The sequence below is a fragment of the Arvicanthis niloticus genome, chromosome 16 (assembly GCF_011762505.2).
Source record: "Arvicanthis niloticus isolate mArvNil1 chromosome 16, mArvNil1.pat.X, whole genome shotgun sequence".
In the NCBI taxonomy this organism is placed as follows: domain Eukaryota; kingdom Metazoa; phylum Chordata; class Mammalia; order Rodentia; family Muridae; genus Arvicanthis; species Arvicanthis niloticus.
In genome coordinates, this window is record NC_047673.1 from 56,537,074 (window position 1) to 56,556,781 (window position 19,708).

General features: G+C 42.0%; 1 protein-coding gene across 1 annotated transcript; it reads left to right on the plus strand.

Annotated features, from left to right (window-relative positions):
* The first annotated feature begins 18,268 nt into the window (after window positions 1-18,268).
* LOC117721781 (arylamine N-acetyltransferase 1) lies at window positions 18,269-19,333 on the plus strand. The gene has a single exon (XM_034520574.2). The coding sequence runs from the start codon at window positions 18,269-18,271 to the stop codon at window positions 19,139-19,141; it is 873 nt and encodes a 290-aa protein (XP_034376465.1). The 3' UTR covers window positions 19,142-19,333.
* The last annotated feature ends 375 nt before the right edge of the window (window positions 19,334-19,708 follow it).

Sequence of the window (19,708 nt, forward strand, 5' to 3'; positions counted from 1 at the left end):
ACATGGCCCATGAGACAAATAACCCTCTCCTCCCCAAAAAGACACCATTACAAATGATACTGGGAGGGTCAGGTCAATACTTTCCCCCTCTGGTTAATGCCCACTTCTCTGCCAATGAGATTTCTTAATGTTCTCATTCACCTGCCTGCCTCGTTTAAAATTGTTAAAAGAGAGGAGATGCCGGAAGCCAAACCCAAGAAACTAATTACCTGCTGTTCTGGAAAGCCTACTCAGTACAAAGTTAAGAAAGAATGTTCGCGCAGGGCGGTGGTGGCACACGCCTTTAATCCCAGCACTTGGGAGGCAGAGGCAGGCGGATTTCTCAGTTAGAGGCTAGCCTGGTCTACAGAGTGAGTTCCTGGACAGCCAGGGCTACACAGAGAAACCCTGTCTTGGGAAAAAAAAAAAAAAAAATGTTAGAGGGTCTCAGGCCCCAGGAACTTAAAGAATGTCTGGTATTTCCTGGGAGCCGGTTATGACAGTGGGATGGTCTTAGACAATGATGATTCAATATTGGGATAGCCCTAAGCAATGACCCTTGCCTAAACTTCCCATTTTGCTGTGTCTTTATAACCTGCCCCTGAAATTAAAGTTGCAGAGCTTGATCAGAACCCCAGATGTGCTCCCATTCTTTGTGTCTCCTATCCCTTCATTCTTTTGCCCCCTTCCCTAGGGTCTCCTCGAATCCCCCACGGGCCGGGACAATGGGTCACACCCAGAGCACACAGCCTGCTGAGGTGTAAGAAAAGAGCAGCACTGGCTCTCACATTACCATAGGAAGCTTCTGTGTGCTGCACGCTCATGGACAATGGCAGCTACAATCAGCCGCAGTGATGTTTGAAATAGAATTGTGATATGCAAAGACAGACATGAGTCTGAAGAGTTTGTCTCTGAGTACTGGCCTGGCAAGAAGTATTTAGACCATCCCATGTTAGACATTGCCAGTTCAGCACTGAATGCCAAGACACATCCTGTGCCTTTCATGTTTTTTCTTCCCCAGTCCTCACTAGGAAAGACCTTATTCCTTTCTGTGCTGCTGAGGAATGGGGAGGGACTGTAGAAAAAGTCCCTTGGATACCAGGTGTGACAGTCATTCAAGCAGGTCATACCCGAGTTCCCTTGACCTATATTCTTTCTTTTGTTAAGTTTTTTATTGGTAGAACTGGTGCCCACATGTGCTCTCCTTGCTGTTTTTAGACATTTCTCCTTGTCTCTGTCTTGCACTTGTCTGTCTTTTGAGTAGATTTAATAGAGTTCGATCTTTCAGGTGACCTTTGACTCATCTTGTACCTGAATATTTGTAATCATTTCTACTTTTTGAAAGTGGTTGCTGTCATCTCTTTGGACGCTATTATAGCCCTTTTGCCATCCCCGGGTTTCTCCAAGCTTTCCTTGCTTTCTCTCATTTACTTTTCTTTCTTTCTTAGCTTCTTTGGTTCTTTGTAAAGAATCGGCCTTTGATATCACTGATATTTTTCTTCTGTGCAATTGATTTTATATTGGTGACTTCTAGCACAGATATGTTGTTTAATGTACTTTTCAGTTATAGCACCTCTGTTTGATTTTTAAAAAGCTATTTCCCTCACCATTAAGTATATCTGATTAGTTAATAAGTTCTTTCTGTGTTTCCTTAAAATTCTTTGAGTGTCACAAAGATAGCTACTTTGCATTTTTTGACCAAGGTATCACACATAACCATTGATTTGTGGTTGGTTTCTAGTAACTTATTGTTTTCTGGTAAGGTGTCATCACAATTCCCTGAAATTTTGGATTTTTTTAAAATTTAATTTAATTTTCTTTTTACTTATTCAATTTATATCCTGCTCACTACCCCCTCCCAATCACCCCCTCCCACAATCCTTCCTCTATCCTCCTCTCCTTTCTTAATGTTTCTTGACATGTGTGATAGCTCAAGTCTGGAATAATCCCCTGATTATTATAGGTGTTAAAGGTTTGGCTCTTTATCCTGTCATGTTATTAAGAAGCAGTTGAATATTAAAAGTTGATTAATAGGCCGGGTGGGACAGTGGTGGTGCACGCCTGTAATCCCAGCACTTGGGAGGCCGAGGCAGGCAGATTTCTGAGTTCGAGGCCAGCCTGGTCTACAGAGTGAGTTCCAGGACAACCAGGACTACACAGAGAAACCCTGTCTTGAAAAACAAACAAACAAACAAACAAACAAACAAAAAGTTGATTAATAGTCTGCTATAGTAGCAGAGTTGAGCTGACACCACAGACATTTCATACCAAGAAGCAGAATCTTACTGGCTAAGGTTATGGAATTCTTCCTGGCTTCAGTGCAAGGCACAAGATCGTCCCCTTTGACATTGTTTCTGGGTAGGGACTCTAGGGTTATGTCTACCACTAGCCTAATATTCAGTTCCAACTTCGAAGTAGTTCATTACTAACTCATCCAAGTCAGAGGCCTCTTGCTTCATGGACTGCCACTTACAGCTGGGGATGCTGGCTGGGGGCTAACACAAGCAACCTTTCTTGCCTTTTAAGAACACCCCTTATGTCAAATGCCGGGTACTGCATTCTCTCACCTTTTTCAGTTCCTTTTGTGAAGGTAGTTTCATATGAGTATATAACCAACTTGATATTTCTGTGAAATATGGATGACTATTCTGTCATATTGTTCTGTCTTCTCTCATTAACGTAACTCATTATGGCTATTCTGAATCCCTTGTCAATTAGATCTAAAATCTCTACCATATTTGAGTTAGCCTCTGATGTTTCCTTTCTTTCTATAGACTTGCTTTTCCTTTGTGTGTCAGCATGTCTTTCCTTAGAAGCTAGATATTATGTGTTGGTTGTAAATATTGCAACTATTGGTCCTTAAACCTATAGAAATCATGCTATGCTTACTCCTACCCTGATGCAGCAGCAACTGTGGGTAGACAAGGTGGCATTCTACAGCTCTGTGATTGATGGCGATCACTCCATGACCTAGGCTATGGTGTTCAGAAGTATTTCTCAGCCCTTTTCCAGGAATGAAGCTAGAATGTTGTAGAACTGAAGGTGGACATTTTCTTTCGTATCCCTCAGTTAGGTTTGTGAAATTTCCTTTAATGAGAATGCAGAGCTAAATGTGCCGGGTGTACCTCAAAATTGCTATGGTTCAGCCTGGTACACCTATACTCCCAGAACCTAGGAAACTTCTGTAAGAGAGCCATGATGTCAAGGCAATCAAAGCTACATTCTCTCAGAACGAACTTGCGGTATCTTTCTCCTAGTGACAGAATTCAAGGAGATTGAAGTCTTTGCAATGAAGACATGAGTCTTGGAGACTGAACACAGGGTTATGGAGACCCCGAATACCAGAGACTGGCTGCACAAAAGGTTTTGATTCTTAAGATTACCTGCACTGAGCCTCTAGCAAGTCACCAGGCAACACCATCCAAGAGTTTTAATAGCGGAATCATCAGCAATGTTCTAGTCGTGGACTTTTTGATCATAGGTGGGTGAATAAGGGCCATTTGTCTACTCTGTCCACTGTTTGAGACAGCCATTTCTCATTTTGCTGGCAGCTCTTAGAGAGTGGTTGAATTTGTGTATTTAGTATCTTCCTTGAGAGAGAAGAACAACACTAACCATCCACTAGAATGGAACCCGGATCTCCTGGGAAACACATGTTAAATTAAATGTATTGAATGAAAAGTATTCAACATGGACCCAGTGACCCCGCATTCCCCCTCCCTCCTCACCTTTAAAAATGAAAGTGATCATGCCTTTCTTTTAAGGAATGAAACAACAAAACTGTTACCAAACTTTATAATTTTACCATGAAAATGGGTTAGCGTATGCTAGAATCCAAAGCACCCTAATTCTAAGACTTTACATCTTTTTTTTCCTTTCCCCTCCCCTTTTTAACAAGGCACCCTTCATAGACCTAGTGTATTTTGTGGTTGCTGTTTCTTGAGACAGGATTTGCTAAATGGCCTTGCCTGGCTTTGAATTCAAAAGCCTCCCATTCTTCCTCCCTAGCACTGGGATTAAGAGATAGCAGCACCAGGCCTAGGGCAGTGGTGGTGCACGCCTTTAATCCCAGCACTTGGGAGGCAGAGGCAGGCGGATTTCTGAGTTCAAGGCCAGCCTGGTCTACAGAGTGAGTTCCAGGACAGCCAGAGCTACACAGAGAAACCCTGTCTCGAAAAACAAAACAAACACAAACAAACAAACAAACAAACAAAAAACAAAGAGAGAGAGAGAGAGGGAAAGAGAGAGAGAGAGAGAGAGAGAGAGAGAGAGAGAGAGAGAGAGAGAGCAGCACCAGGCCTAGTATCTCTCAGCCGCCATCCCTAACCCACTTCTATGGTGAGGATGAAGCAAGTGGCAGTTTGAGCCTTTACAGCTCTGCTCTATTTCCATGTGCAAATCACTGAGAGACTCAAGTTTGGCTCAGGAGTTTAAATGGACAGTCTATCTGACATCTGAAGGCTCAAGCTCAGCGATAGCCCAGTACTGTGTGGCCTATGTGTTCCTCTCCTTAACTCTCTTACTGTACCTTAAACTACAGTCCTTCTGAGCTGACAGCCTGCCTTTGACAGTTTTTGCTAGTCATCTTTAAAGGCCTCATTCACTTTGGTAATAATCATACAAATAAAATACAAATTCAGAATTTAAGAAAATGTGATAATTTCAATTTAAGTTGGTAAAATTCCAAGTATCACATTTCCAGATTCAGTGAAATAACAGCTGAAACCTATTGATCAAATAATCTAGAGTATTTGGTCAAAAAAAAAAAATGGTCCAGATCTCAAACATGCCTTTCCCCCTGGCCTCTGCTCTGGGAAGGGCCTTTTGACCATATATACTTGGTAACGAGTCTCACATCACTGATTGTCTGGAATAATTTGCAGAAAGTAGCCAAAGTATGCCACTTAGTTCATAAAAGGAAATAAAAGCTGAGCATAGTGGCATATTCCTATGATCTCAACACTCATGGAATAGGATAATTAAAAAAAAAAAAATTTCAGGGACAGCCTGAGCTTTACACTGAGACTCTATCTAAAATACACACACACACACACATACACACACACACACACACACACACACACACACACATCATGGAAATGAGATTGGTCATTAGTAAGGTAGAAATCTGTGCAGATTCACTAGCATTCAGAGACGTAGCTTACTTTAAAGTTTGATATAAGGAAGCCCTGGTGGAGGAGGAGACCCTGAGACCAGGGCAGTATCAACAGCTCTACACAGGGTACATTGTTGGAAGTTGGCTGTTGACAAAGGAGGCAAAAATTCACTCTGAACACCAAGAGAAAGCGCTCTGCAAGTCTCAGCATGTTCCCAACAGAGCAGATAGGAAACGGGGATGTGGTCTACAGCCTATCTCATTCCTGAGTGTGGAGATGCTCCAGAGGCGTACATTCGTGTTTTTTTTTCCCATCCAGTCAGGTACAGCCAGGAGAGTACTGTCATAGAGAGTCCCAAGTTACACACCGGGAAATGATGAGAATTTCTCAAGACATTTGATGCCAGGAGCACCAATTCTTTCATAAATATAACACATATCCACAGATAGGGAAAATGTAAGCTAGTGCAACCACTACAGAAATCGCTATGAGTTTCTTCAGAAAGTTAAACATCACAATGCCACATGACCAACTATACCAGTTGTGAGTGTATGCCTAATGGACTCTATATTACCACAGAGATATTTGCACATCCATATGCATTACTGCCCTAGTTGCCACAGCAAGGGAATGGAATCAGCCTGGATGTCCATCAACAGAAGAATGGATAATGTTTACAGAATGGAAATTTACAAAGGGAATAGTTTATGAGTCATTTGTGGAGAAATAAGCAGAATTGGCAAGCACTGTAAAAAGTGAGGTCACTTGGATGCTCTCCTTCATATGCAGACCTGACTTTTAACGATTATACGTGTGTGTATATAAGGAGATGCGAGAACAGACATAGATTATGAAACTGTATCAGAGACCATGAGAAAAGAGACAGGAGGTTTTGAAAAGGGAGAAAAAGGAGGGGAAAGATCTTCTGTCATCTGAAGATGGAAGGGAAGCTGGTGGGTGTAGGAGGGCCTGAGGGACCACAAGGAGATGGGAAAGAAGTGTAAAGAGAAACTATAGAAACAAAGTGATTTAAAGATTCCTAAATAAGAATGTTGAAAAGATCATAATTGGAACAGGGAGGAAATAGATAGAATTGATTGTGTAACCATAATCACATTTTGTAGAAATCTTTACAATAGTTACTAAGTTGAAGTCATAATTTCTTATTTTGGTACAGAATTTATTTTGATACAGAATGAAGGTTGTCATTGGTATAAATTTCTTCCATTGATACAAAAAAATTAAAAGTACAAGGCTTTGGCTCATCCTTCTAAAATGTCATTACAAACTGATCTGAGACGTTTAAGCCTGTGAGTTAAGGGCCAAATTGCAAATTCATGGTTCTGAGTTTATTGTTAGGGTGTTTGCAGATAATTTAACTAGAAATAGCTGAGGGTAATTAATGGACAACAGTCCAGATGACTATACATAGAAAGTTGGTTTTCAAAAATGTCAGAAATCCACAGAATGTGACATTTAATGTTCCTTTGTTGTTGAGACATATCTGCTCCTAGCAGCTCCCCTTTTGTGAATTCAAAGAAGAAAGTGGCCATCTCTACCTCCAGGTGAGGTAGTACCTTGTGGCTAGGTGGTCACTGGGCAGAAATTGCCTATCTCTCCTGCATACCTGTACCATTCTTGAGAGGACACAAGTTACAGGTTAGAACAGCTTAGTTCTGCCAAGACAGAATAAGCTAGTCCTTAATAATTCCTGTTTTTCAAAGGTCTGTCAGATGATCCCGGGCCAGAAGGCTGAAGACTGATGCTCCAACTTCCTGACTTACTGGAGCTGTTTGGGTAGGCAGCTGTCTCTACAATGTGTTTCACTTCTGGAAGCTGAGTTAGGCTTCCTATATCTTCAGATAATGTTGCTCGTTCTCTGATTTCTGACGGGGTTCAAAGATTACTTATAGTCTCATCGCCAACCCAGGCTATTTAACATTGAGAAGATATATTTCAGAAGATAGTTCTGAGATAGTATACAAGCTAAACCAGGATATAACATATGGATTTATAAGTCTTTTAAGTTAGGATACATGACAGAGTATTCTATTTAATTGCCAAAGATGATAGACTGGATGTTAGGTGTATCTTATAATTTATTTTATTTATTTATTTGGATTTTTTTTTTCTGAGACAGGGTTTCTCTGTGTAGCTCTGGCTGTCCTGGAACTCACTCTGTAGACCAGGCTGGCCTTGAACTCAGAAATCCGCCTGCCTCTGCCTCCCAAGTGCTGGGATTAAAGGCGTGCACCACCACTGCCCGGCTATTTGGTTTTTTTCGAGATAGGATTTCTCTGTATAGCCTTGGTTGTCCTGGAACTCACTCTGTAGACTAGGATGACCTTGAACTCAGAAATCTGCCTGTCTCTGCTTCCCAAGTGCTGGGATTAAAGGTGTGCACCACCAGTGCCTGGCATATCTTATACTTAAAAAATTACAGAATGGTAATAAAAATTTTAAAAAGATTCACTAATAAAACTCATTTTTGCTATGCTAACATAAATTATATATGCTATAGGCATTATTACATTTGTACATTAGATAAATATCATATTATATATTACATATATTTATAACATGGAAGGCTATGTCTAAGATACATCAATAACAACAGTCCCAAACAACCAGATCTCCCAGACTAAACCACCAAATAAAGAGTACACATGGAGGGACCCACAGCTCCAGCCACATATGTAGCAGAAGATGGCTTTATTGGGCATTAATGGGAGGAGAGGCCCTTCGTCCTGTGAAGGCTTTATGCCCCAGTGTAGGGGGATGCCAGGGCAGGGAGATGGGAATGGGTATATGGGTAAGGAAACACACTCATAGAAGGGGGAGGGAGGATGTGATAGGTGGTTTGGGGGGGGGGCGGTGAGGGAAACCGGAAAAGGGATAACATTTGAAATGTAAATAAAGAAAATATCCCCCTCCCCAAAAGAATTGTAGTCTAACGCCATTACTGTGATTTGAAAATACAAGCAGAATGGAGTTGGTATCACAGCCATAGATATATTTCTGACATTAATTTAAGCCTTTGGGTAAATATGTAAAAGGAAGTGGGTTTGAAATTGGAAAGAAAGACTAAGACTGGAATTATAAGACTGTGATAAACTGGTAGTGTGAATACAATATACCAGCCTTTCCTGCCTCTCTAGGTACTGGATCTGCTTTGCCTGAACCTTTCCCATGTCCGCTCAGGAATCATCTGATTTCAGGCTCACTGCAGCAGGAACAACATGAATCGCAGAGACCCTTCATAACCTGAAGCATGAGAATTGTCAGACAATGCTAACCTGAGTACATGATCCAGCAGGCCCACAGACAAGCAGGATTCTGCAACTACAGTTCCCAGAGAGCCCGGGGATTATTCTAACCAGCCTTGGGTCCCAGAGAGCCAGGGGATTATTCTAACCAGTCTTGGGGCAGGACAATTTGGACAGCCAATGAGCACTTCCTCTGCCGACCTTGGCTAGGAGTGGATAGCCCCCCGACCAGCTTTCTGGTCCCAGGCCCTGCTACACCGGGTAAGCAGAGCTCCCTGGCTGCCAGACAGACTTGCAGTGTTCTTCAAAAAGGGGATTTCACCCTCTTTCACAGGAAGGCCAGGAAGCAGAATTCTATCCAGGCCTGAACGGCAAGTTCTAAAGCGGTTCAGAAAGCTCTGTGGTCATATCAATGGTGTAAATGTTTCACAGAGCTCTGGTGGGTGTAAGGAGGAGATTCTCAACCTGTGGGTCACGACCCCCTGGGTGGGGACAGAACGACCTTTTCACTGGGGTAGCCTAAGACCGTTGGAAAGCAGAGATGTTTACATTACGATTCACAACAGTAGCAAGATTACAGTTAAGAAGCAGCAATGAAAATAGTTTTATGGTTGGGGTTAGCACACCATGAGGAACTGTATTAAAGAGTTGCAGCATTGGAAGGTTGAGAACCACTGGTATAAAGGATGCTTGGCTCAAACTATCTGGCATAGATAGCTAGGACACCATTTTACCAGAGAGACTTTGAGTAAGTCTCTTTAGATTGTCTAAAACTCTGTTTCCTAACGGTAAAATAAGAGCTAATGATGGTGCCTGCTTTAAAAGATTAGTTGTGAGAGTTAAGTATATGTTAACGGAGAACTGTTACAGTTGTATTCCCCTTGGGGGATCTTTCGACACTGAAATCTACTCATCCTGTCTCCAACAGGGAGAGTCCCAAAGGGCATAGTTAACGATGCAGGGAGCAAACTGATAACACTTCTTGCTCAATTTGCACTACCTGAGGAGAATGTGCCCAATAGCCCTAAATATCCAGCCTTGTTAGATTGGGCATCTATGATATCCAGGGATATGCTCACACGCAAGTTCTATCATGCTGGAAAGAACAGTGAAAAGGGGGCCTGAGGCTTGTCAGTAACAAGGTACCAGCTTCATTTTCAGTCAGACTATAGAGACAGCCCTGAACACAGTCCTGAATTCTATAGGGGCAAGGAGCCTTCTAAGGCAAAGAGATCCGAGAACAAGAGGCCTGTGAGCTCTGCTCTGTGGTATGCTTCTGGTTCATGGACTGGATGGCCTCTAGTACAACTTCCTGGACCCCTCTCTGAACTGCTGTTTTCTTTCACTGAGTTCTTTCTTTTAACCCCTGGGTCCAAATAACGGTTCCATCCTGTTGCTCCTGAGTCCTATCCAGTCCCACATGCCCTCAGTGTATGGGGTCTATATGCTTCACTATTTATCTTTTGTGCCCATCAAGGGAACCATCAGACCCAGTGGCTTTTGTGTGTATTATCTGTAAGTGTTGTGTGGTTGCTTTGGATAAGTAATGTTACAAAGTTATATAAAGTAAACTTTGTTACAGCTCCAATCCCCCCTCACACCTATTAGAGGGCCCTGCAGTACTTTAATCAGAATAAGTTCTATCTCACGATTTTTAGGAAGCTACTAGAGTGCCTGCCTTCTTAAGGTTCCAGTTGGAAGCCACCAACCAGTGGCTAAGCCTTAGAGTCTAAGATCTTGCTTCTTTAGTTAATTGAATATATTTCTTTTGCACTGTCTGTGTTTTAGACATGTTGTCTCCAGCTGCAGCCTCCTTGGAATATAGGACTGCTTGGGATCTGATGCTTCTGATTTACTTTCTCGATTGCTGTCTGCTCAAACAAGCTATTTCATTTTAATGTCCCTACGTTTATTTTATTTTATTTTATTTATTTGTTTTTTTTTTTTTTTCTTTTTTTTTCTTTTTTTTTTTTTTTTTTTTTTTTTTTGAGACAGGGTTTCTCTGTGTAGCCCTGGCTGTCCTGGAACTCACTCTGTAGACCAGGCTGGCCTTGAACTCAGAAATCCGCCTGCCTCGGCCTCCCAAGTGCTCCCCCCCCACCCCCACCCCCGCAAAAGGTAGTTTTGTTTGTTTGTTTGTTTGTTTTGGTTTTTCAAGACAGTGTTTCTCTGTGTAGCCATGGCTGTCCTGGAACTCACACTGTAGACCAACCTGGCCTTGAACTCAGAAATCCGCCTGCCTCTCCTACATTTATTTTTGATAGTTCCAATGAGTCAGTATTGGACCAGATCTTTCTAGTTCTGGTCTTTCTGGTCTTCAGGTTCCGTTTTTGCCATTTTTGCTTTGGTGTGGGTTTTATGGGTACCAAGCTGTCCTGTACTCTCTGAGTAGTCAAGGATGAACTTGAGTTTCTTCTCCTCAACTACCTCCATGTCCTGAGTGGTGGCATCACAGGAATAGGTTTCTCCATCTGTTTTCTTCTGTGCTGGAGATGCAACTAAGGGCAGTGTCCATATTAGGCAAGCACCTAAGCAATTGAGCTACACTTGTAGCCCCTAATTTATTGTATGCATTCGGGTGTTTTCCTGCATGCATACTTGTGTACCATGTATATGCCGGAAGAGGGTATCAGATGCACTAGAACTGGAATCATAGCTGGTTGTGAGAGGCCATCTGGGTGCTGGAACTGAAGCTGGGTTCTTTGGAAGAGCAGCCAGTGATCTTTACCACTAAGCCATTTCTGCTGCCTCAATTTTTTGATTTCTCCGTTTCAGTTTCTTAAAAGACAAGGCTTCTTCAGTAGGCATAACAATCACCCATTTCTCCTGTTTGCTCTGTGTTCAATTTAAAAATCTGTTCACAGCAGGCTTTCACTGCAGCCCCTTATTTCTTAGTTTCCCCTTTTCATTTATTTCTTCTCCGGCAAGGAAGAGGAAGCACTTCATTGGGAGAGTTTATAGTCATTGTCATTCTCACTTTTGTTAGCCTTTGAGGCACGAGTGCCCGCTTCCCCTCCATGAAGTATTTACAGAGCAGTGTTTGAGGGCAGCAACTTTCCTTCAATACTTTGGAAATACTGTTTCATTATTTTATGTCGGAATATGTCTGCAGAACATTCTGGTGCCAGATGGAGAATTTCTTTGTTGTGAAGTACTTTCTTTGCTGCATGCCCAGGCAGTTCGCTTTCATTTTGCCTTCCACAGATTTAATGACAACATATTCCAGCATCAAACTTTTCCAGGAGTTTGTCCCTCTTATTTGTCAGATACAGTTTCTCCCATTTCCCTTCCCATTTCAGACACACATTTGTTTCTCCTCACATACATTTGCCGTCGCTCTTTTAATTTCTCCTCTTCAGTGGTATTGGGGGGCCTTGTCGTTTCTACCTTTCATCTCTCTTCTGACTCTGGAATGGATTTGTCTTTTATTAGCCTTCACTGTAATTATGGAGCTGTTCTTCAACATGAGATGTTATAGTCTTCCAAAGATACATTCATTTTAAATTCTTGGTTCAAAGCCTACTCTGCCACTGGTAGATGGTAGAGCATTGAGGAATTGTGGGTAATTTTATAGTCAATTGACAAGTGTGGTGTAGATCCTTGAACATGATGTTGGGACTTCCACCCTCCTCCTCCTCTTCCTCCTCTTCCTCCTCTTCTTCCCGACTTTCCTAATGTCATGAATTGAGAAGTTTGTTCCACTACATGATACATTGCCTCAGGAGATGCCTAAACAAAGTGGAGGGCAACTGACCATGGTCTCAGAACTGGGAAACAAAATTAAAACACCCTTTCTTTTTTAGTTGTTTATCTCTGGTACTTTGTTGCAGTAACTGAAAACTGACTGAGAGAAAAGTAATGGGGGTTGAGGACTCATTGCTGTGACTCTAACAATTTGGCCAAGAAACCTTTGGATTTGCCTCACAAACGAGTTTTGGGGCGTTTGGGGTGCACCTTGAGAAGTGCAGGAGTGCTCTAAGCAGATCGTTAACATGTGATCACATGGTCTTTGGAGAGCCAAATACAAATGGAACTGTGGACATGAGACTGAAGTTTCAGAGAGAAGGAAAAATTCACTGGGAATTGGACTAGAGGCTACCCAAGTCACACCACGTCAAAGATCCCCTGAGGCTTTGTGTTGGGATGAGCTTGAAGGTAGCGGGGTAATTTTTTGGATGAAGGAGATTTCAAGGCTGCACAGAGTTCAGGAAGTGACATAGATATTATCAATTGATTGCAGCCAGCCAGGGAGACTTGAGCTCAGCAAGAATCAGAACTTCGAGATTTGGAAAACTTGCAATTCAGCCATAACAGGCACATGTAAGTTTTATGAACAAGAGCTACAGTTCTTGAGTCTCATAAAATGAAGCCAAGCATGACCACTGGGATAACAGGAAGGATGTCATGGGGGCATTTCTAGAAATAGCTAGCTCTCTTCCTTCTCAGATTCTAAGATGGAAAAGTGAAAAATTGCCCCCACTGTTTTCTAGGGCAGAGTCTTTAGATGAGGAAGGAACTGTGCTTTCCTTCATTACATCATGATTTTTTTCAGCTTCTGCCAGTGAAAACTCCGTCCAGCTGTGGGTCCAATGAGCACCAGTGAAAGACCTTAGTGTCTTGCATAAGAGTCTGGGTTAACATGATTGCTGAGTAGGTATGGGTGTGGGTTTGGGTGTAGGGTGACTGCCACCAAGTCTGATGATCTGAGTTTCAAACCCACAAACCAATGATAAAAGGAAAAAGCCAGTTCTCTCAAGTCGTCCTCTGACTCTCTGACTTCTACAGATACACACACACACACACACACACACACACACACATTTTAAAAACAAAACTCGCAGAGTCGCAGGCATACAGGTTTCTACTCAGATTTCAGAGAAAATTCTGGGAAACTAGGCAGTGTGTGAAAGGGAAGGGTTGGTGTAATCAGAGACCAGCAGACTGGTTCCTAGATCTGTTGGAGGGATGCTTGGCTGCACTGGAAATCCAGAAAGTTAAGAGAAGCTCATGCTGTAAAATATCTCCGAGCTGCAGACTGCAAGTGGTGCTGCTCCAGGAAACCCTGGTGTAGGCTAGAGAGTGAGAACATGGGAGTATGGTTTCTCAAGCCCTGGGAGCCCATATCATCCACAAAGTATGGAAAGATTGTATTATCATCCAAACACTATGGAGATATACTTTAAGAGACAGGATTATCGCCGGGCAGTGGTGGCACACGCCTTTAATCCCAGCACTTGGGAGGCAGAGGCAGGTGGATTTCTGAGTTCGAGGCCAGCTGGTCTACAGAGTGAGTTCTAGGACAGCCAGGACTACACAGAGAAACCCTGTCTCGAAAAACAAAACAAACAAAACAAAAGGAACATAAGCTCATGCAGCTGAGGGAAGAACACTGTAGTTTCAGTAAGGGCCATCCAAAGGTATATTGCAATAGGTTTTGTTCCAGTTCACACTATGATCTGCAAGTCACAAGCTTTCCAACTATTCAGGGTACACTCCTGAAGAAGATTTGGAGAGGTTGGTTTCTTCCAATTTTTTTTCCTTTGTTTCTCAGATTGAGCAAATCAGGCAGCTTTCTGCACAGTACAGTCTTGCCATGATGCATTGTGGCACCACAGACTCAAAGCAACAGGACCATTAGCTATGGCTGGAGAAGGCCAAACTGCAAAAGAAAATAACTCTTCCTCTTTCTGAAGTATATGCTCACTTGGATAGGTGCTTATGTGGATTGTATGTAGAGACCACAGACTGACCCCTGATGTTCTTATCAGTTACTCTCCACCTTTATTTTTGAGGCACGATCTTTCATTAAACCTGGAGTTCACTGAGCTGGTAAGGCTGACTGGCCAGTGAACTACAGGGACCCATTTATCTCCAGTTCCTACTATAACTGGTTATAGATGCATGCTCGGGGCTGTGGATCTGCACTCAGGGCCTCATGCTTATGTGGCAGACATTTTACAGACTGAACCATCTCCTAGCCCCAAAATGCATTGTTATATCAGGTTTTTATTTTATTTTTATTTTATTTTATTATTTATTTTGTGCCCTTCCCCCAGCCTTGACCAGGCCTGAGAGACCTTGTTTACCACAACAAACCAAGTGATAAGGATCTAGGTGGAGTTACCCACCTTGGCTACACAGAACACAAAAGCAGAACTGCCCCTGGGCTTGCCTTGAGACATCTCTGGCCATGACCTAGAACGGATTATAGGTTATCCCATCCATCTCTGGCTGAAACCAGGAGGGGTTGTGGGTTGGGTCTTCCCCTTTAAATTGAGAGCTGAACATTAAAGCTTTGAGTCTTGATCAGAGAACTTTGTCTTGCCGTCATCTCTTCTCACCCTTCGGCCCCTTTCATTTCCAGCCCTCCTTTCAGGTGAACCCAGTTGACTTGTGGCCGCAGGCAGCTACAGATTGGCGCCCACAACGAGGGACTTGAAAACAGGGGACCAGCTGAGGAGTGAGTTCCACAGAAAACGGAACAAGGAGAGTATCCCGGTCACTTGGTAAGCAGTGAAGAGCATTGATGCTAGCTAGTTAAGGCTGTGTTTGCAGGAAGTGTGTTTTAGGGGATATGGTCTAGGTTGAATAGGTGATGACCCAATACCGACCTCACCTAGGAGGTGACAGCAAATTTTGGGACAGGAGAATTTTAAACAAGCATTCGCCCCACAGCCTAAGAGCTGCCTGTCCCCCAAACGAGAAGAGCAGGGTTAGAAGAAATTGGAAAACTAAGAAAGCAGGGCACTGAGGAGTAAATTTATCAACAGCTACGGCTACATCTCCTAAAGAAAGAGATACAGCATTAGATCTTGAATAGCAGAGAGAGAAAGGGTTTGGAAAAGTAGTTCTCTCTGGATTGTGTCAGCAAAAAAGAATGACAGGCTGTTTCAGAACTCTCCTAGGAAGAAGAGAAAATGCAGGGGGCATCTTGAGTTTCTGGCTTCCACAGGAGAAATCCTTAGTTCTGCTTTCTTTATTCACTGTCAATTGTTTTTTGTTTCGTTGTTTGAATGATTGGTGGTCTATGTTTTATGGTGTTCTATGTTTTATGTTCAAAAGAAAAGATCGTTAAAACGGCTTGATCCAACCCTTGATCTAGTTTAGCTTGGTTTTAAAGGCAGTCGTAATGAGCAAAACAGAGGTTGATAAGTTACCCTACACCTGTAGCTAAGATCTTTCATAGTTAATGGTCCATAAAGCTACCACTTTGTTTTTAAGAAAAGCTGTGTTGGGGCTGGAGAAAAATGGCTGAGCAGTCAATAGCAGGTAATGTTTGTGCAGAGATGTTGGGTTCAGTTACCAATAGCCACATCGGGTGGCTCACAACCATCTGCACTTACAATTTCTAGGGATCTGGTGCCCTTTTCTGGTCTCTGGCTAGCTGTGTCTACGTGGTGCATATAAACTGAAGCAGGTACACACAGACACATGTAAATAAGATAAAAACCACTTCATATTTTGAAGTTTTATTTCTGCAGTTTTCACCAAGAAGAAACACTCTAAGGCATTAAACCTGACAATCAGCTTACACTAAACTTAACCATGGCAGGTACACATGCCTGCTGGTTCTCAGTGGGCTCCCTTCATGTGTTCCTCTTTCATCTTTAGTGACGTCTGAAGGAAGGAGTCTATGGCCTTACAGAGGTGCTGCAAGTGAACATGTGAACCCATTAGTGTTTCACTTCTGAGTTTCTTGGCAACTACTCTGTTTTCATGATTTCATCTTAAATCTCAGCTTCAGTAATAACTAAAAGATGCTTAGGCACAGGCTACCCAAATTGTGTAATTCACTAGTTACAATTGTGAAGTGTAACTAGTAGGTCCCTAGCAAACACTGATTCCATTCTGATGGCTCTTCAACCAGTACCTTTTGGCATTTTATCTTAAGGAAAACTTTTCTTAATGAAAGAGAAGATGCATGGAGAAAAGGGAGGTGAGAAGGAATGGTTGGGGGTGGGGAGACAGGGATAGTGATGGTGAAAAAACTTAAATATATATAGCACTTAAAAAGAACTACAATTTCCTAATAGAAAGCATGCTGGCTAACTACCTTTCCCAAGTTGGTTTACTCTGCCTCTCTCTGTTCTGACAATTTGTGCTTTCTAGGACTGAATAATAGATTTTAGAGGTTGTCTAAATGCCAAGGGAGGGTGATGGTGTAACAGAGATAATGATGTAGGGTGGGGGGGGGGGGTGTTGCAGACATAACTAAGAGAAAGTGGAAAACTCTAGGAGATTTGTATAAGAAAGAATCCTATGTATAGGTTATCCTCATTAATCTGGGGACCAGCACCTCTGTATCATGTAATTTCAGAGTGCAATACATGATAAAAGGCTTCATCTCAAAAGTCTGTATTCTATTTCCATATTCAAGGTCTCAGTAAAATAAGGCTCTTGGGTAGCAGATTACCAAACACTTTCTAAATAGATTAATTAAAGTGATTTTCAGGAGTGGAGAGTTCATATTACCTAATAGCATTGGTACTAATTTCCTCCTCTTCCCTTGCATATTCGTTGTTAGTGTTTGTCTTTTTTATTATTACAAGTCTCTCAATAGCATCTCACCAATGCCTTTGAACCACACACGTTATGAGTCAGGCATTGGCCCTGCAGTGTAATTGTTTTGAATTGGTACTGCCAACTGCGTTTGATCATAGATAGTGGTTTATAGACAACCTTCTATCCATAGGTTAGCCAGAAATCTGATTTTGACTGCAGCAGGTATTGTCACAATATAACACTCCTAAGCCTTCTGTCATTTACATTGTTCACCTCATTTCCAGCAAAACTCCCCATTGGCCATAAGGACATTTTTAACAGTGTTGTTTTAAGAAAAAGTAAAAGAACCAAGGATATGTTTAGACCTAGGCATGGTGAGGTGGGAGGGGTCCCTCGGCAGCCTGTGCTGGAGCATCCCTTCCACCTAAGGTACCAGCCCCATGACAGATATAAAGACAGGGAGGAGGGAGAGGAGGAGAGAGAGACAAAGAAGAGGCAGAGAGTAAGAGGGGCCAAACAGCCTCTTTTATAGTGAGTCAGGCATATCTGGCTGTTGCCAGGTAACTGTGGGGCATTCCTAGAAGGAATGCTAACAGTGAGAGCTCATCTCAGTCCACTCTTATCACTGAGACAGGCCCTAGTCATCCTAGTTTTCGAGAATATTCATTGAAGACTTTCTACCCATCTTTTCTGCTAGGAACCACCATCCTCACACATATCCACGAGGCTTGCCATCTACCATCCTTCGAGGGCGAGGGAAACATTAGTTCACATAAAAACTCTCTTTATTTTAGTTATCCTGTGGATGGCTAGCTCACTTCTCATTTTTGTTTTAAAATTTATGTATTTTAATGCCCGATGAAATGCAAATTTTTGGAGGGCAAAGAAACATAGCAAGTGTCTAGAGGATGTGCATTAAATTATTCCGTGAAGGAATGAATTGATCAGTCAGTATAAATCTTTGAGAAGGGAGTTTTGTCTATCCCTCACTCAGTTAAGTGAGGTGAAAGAATGAGTCACTCAGCATGGCCACTATGTTCTCTATTGCATCATTCTTCTATTTTTGTGAATAACTGAAAGAAGTTTATTGGCAATATTTACCTTTTATCACCAAGGTAACCACATCTAATCTGTCTTTTGACTGGTCATATAGTTTTACCTTCTACCTTCAAAACCTTGAAAGGAACAAGAAATAAAACTTTCCTTTAAGGGTCACAGAGAGTATTTAATGAAATGCAGTTAAAAGCAAGCCATTCAGTAGAAGCAGTATGATTGCTGATGAGTTATTTATTCATATATATGTATATATGTTAACAGTACATTCTAGCTACAGTTAGCCGACACTGGGACACCCACAAGAATTGTAATGTTTGCCTGCTTTCATTTTGTTTGCCTTAGGGGACCATGGACATTCAAGCATACTTTGAAAGGATTGGTTACAAGAACTCAGTGAATAAACTGGACTTGGCCACATTAACTGAAGTTCTTCAGCACCAGATGCGAGCAGTTCCTTTTGAGAATCTTAACATGCATTGTGGAGAGGCCATGCATCTGGACTTAGAGGCCACTTTTGACCACATAGTAAGGAAGAAGAGGGGTGGATGGTGTCTCCAGGTTAATCATCTGCTCTACTGGGCTCTGACCAAAATGGGCTTTGAAACCACAATGTTAGGAGGTTATGTTTACATAACTCCAGCCAGCAAATATAGCAGTGAAATGGTCCACCTTCTAGTACAGGTGACCATCAGTGACAGGAACTACATTGTAGATTCTGCTTATGGAGGCTCCTACCAGATGTGGGAGCCTCTGGAATTGATATCTGGGAAGGATCAGCCTCAGGTGCCTTCCATCTTCCGTTTGACAGAGGAGAATGGAACGTGGTACTTGGACCAAATCAGAAGGGAGCAGTATGTTCCAAACGAAGAATTTGTTAACTCAGACCTCCTTGAGAAGAACAAATATCGAAAAATCTACTCCTTTACTCTTGAGCCCCGCATTATAGAAGATTTTGAATATGTGAATACCTACCTTCAGACATCGCCAGCGTCTGTATTTGTAGGCACATCGTTCTGTTCCTTGCAGACCTCAGAAGGGGTTTGCTGTTTAGTGGGCTCCACCTTTACAAGTAGGAGATTCAGTTATAAGGACAATGTAGACCTGGTTGAGTTTAAGAATGTCAATGAGGAAGAAATAGAAGATGTACTGAAAACTGCATTTGGCATTTCTTTGGAGAGAAAGTTTGTGCCCAAACATGGTGAACTAGTTATAACTATTTAGGGTTAAATTTATATACAAATGTTCCATAATTACCCAGCTCAATATTGATCAACTAATGACTTGTTGTATCTTCTATTTCCTACATTTTATATAAAAAAATCTTAGTTGTCCTGTCATTTCACCAATAAAAGTATCATGAGTTATAATTAAAAATGTTAATGGATGTAACAACAATCCTGTCAACATTAATTAAAAATTACTTAATGAAGATGTGGAAATCTTGGAGTCTATTCATTTGTAGCAGAAACCACCCAACATCATTTTATTGTTGAACTCATAAAAATGGTTGACTATAAATAATCAGAACAGCAGGTATTAATTCAGCCAGACTAAACTTGGTGTCCAAGGTTTATAAGAAGCCACGCTCACAACTTAGGATCAGAATAAAGCAGAGAATGAGCCATCATTTCAGATCCAGGTAGCTTCCCAATCCTTGAAACAGAACTCAAGCCAATGAACCCAGGATCTGTGAGTAGGTGCCAAGACAAGGACACAGCTTAGAATTTCTTCCAGAGCTAATTTTGCAGACACGATCTTTTTGTATTTGATTTTTTTTTTCAAACTACG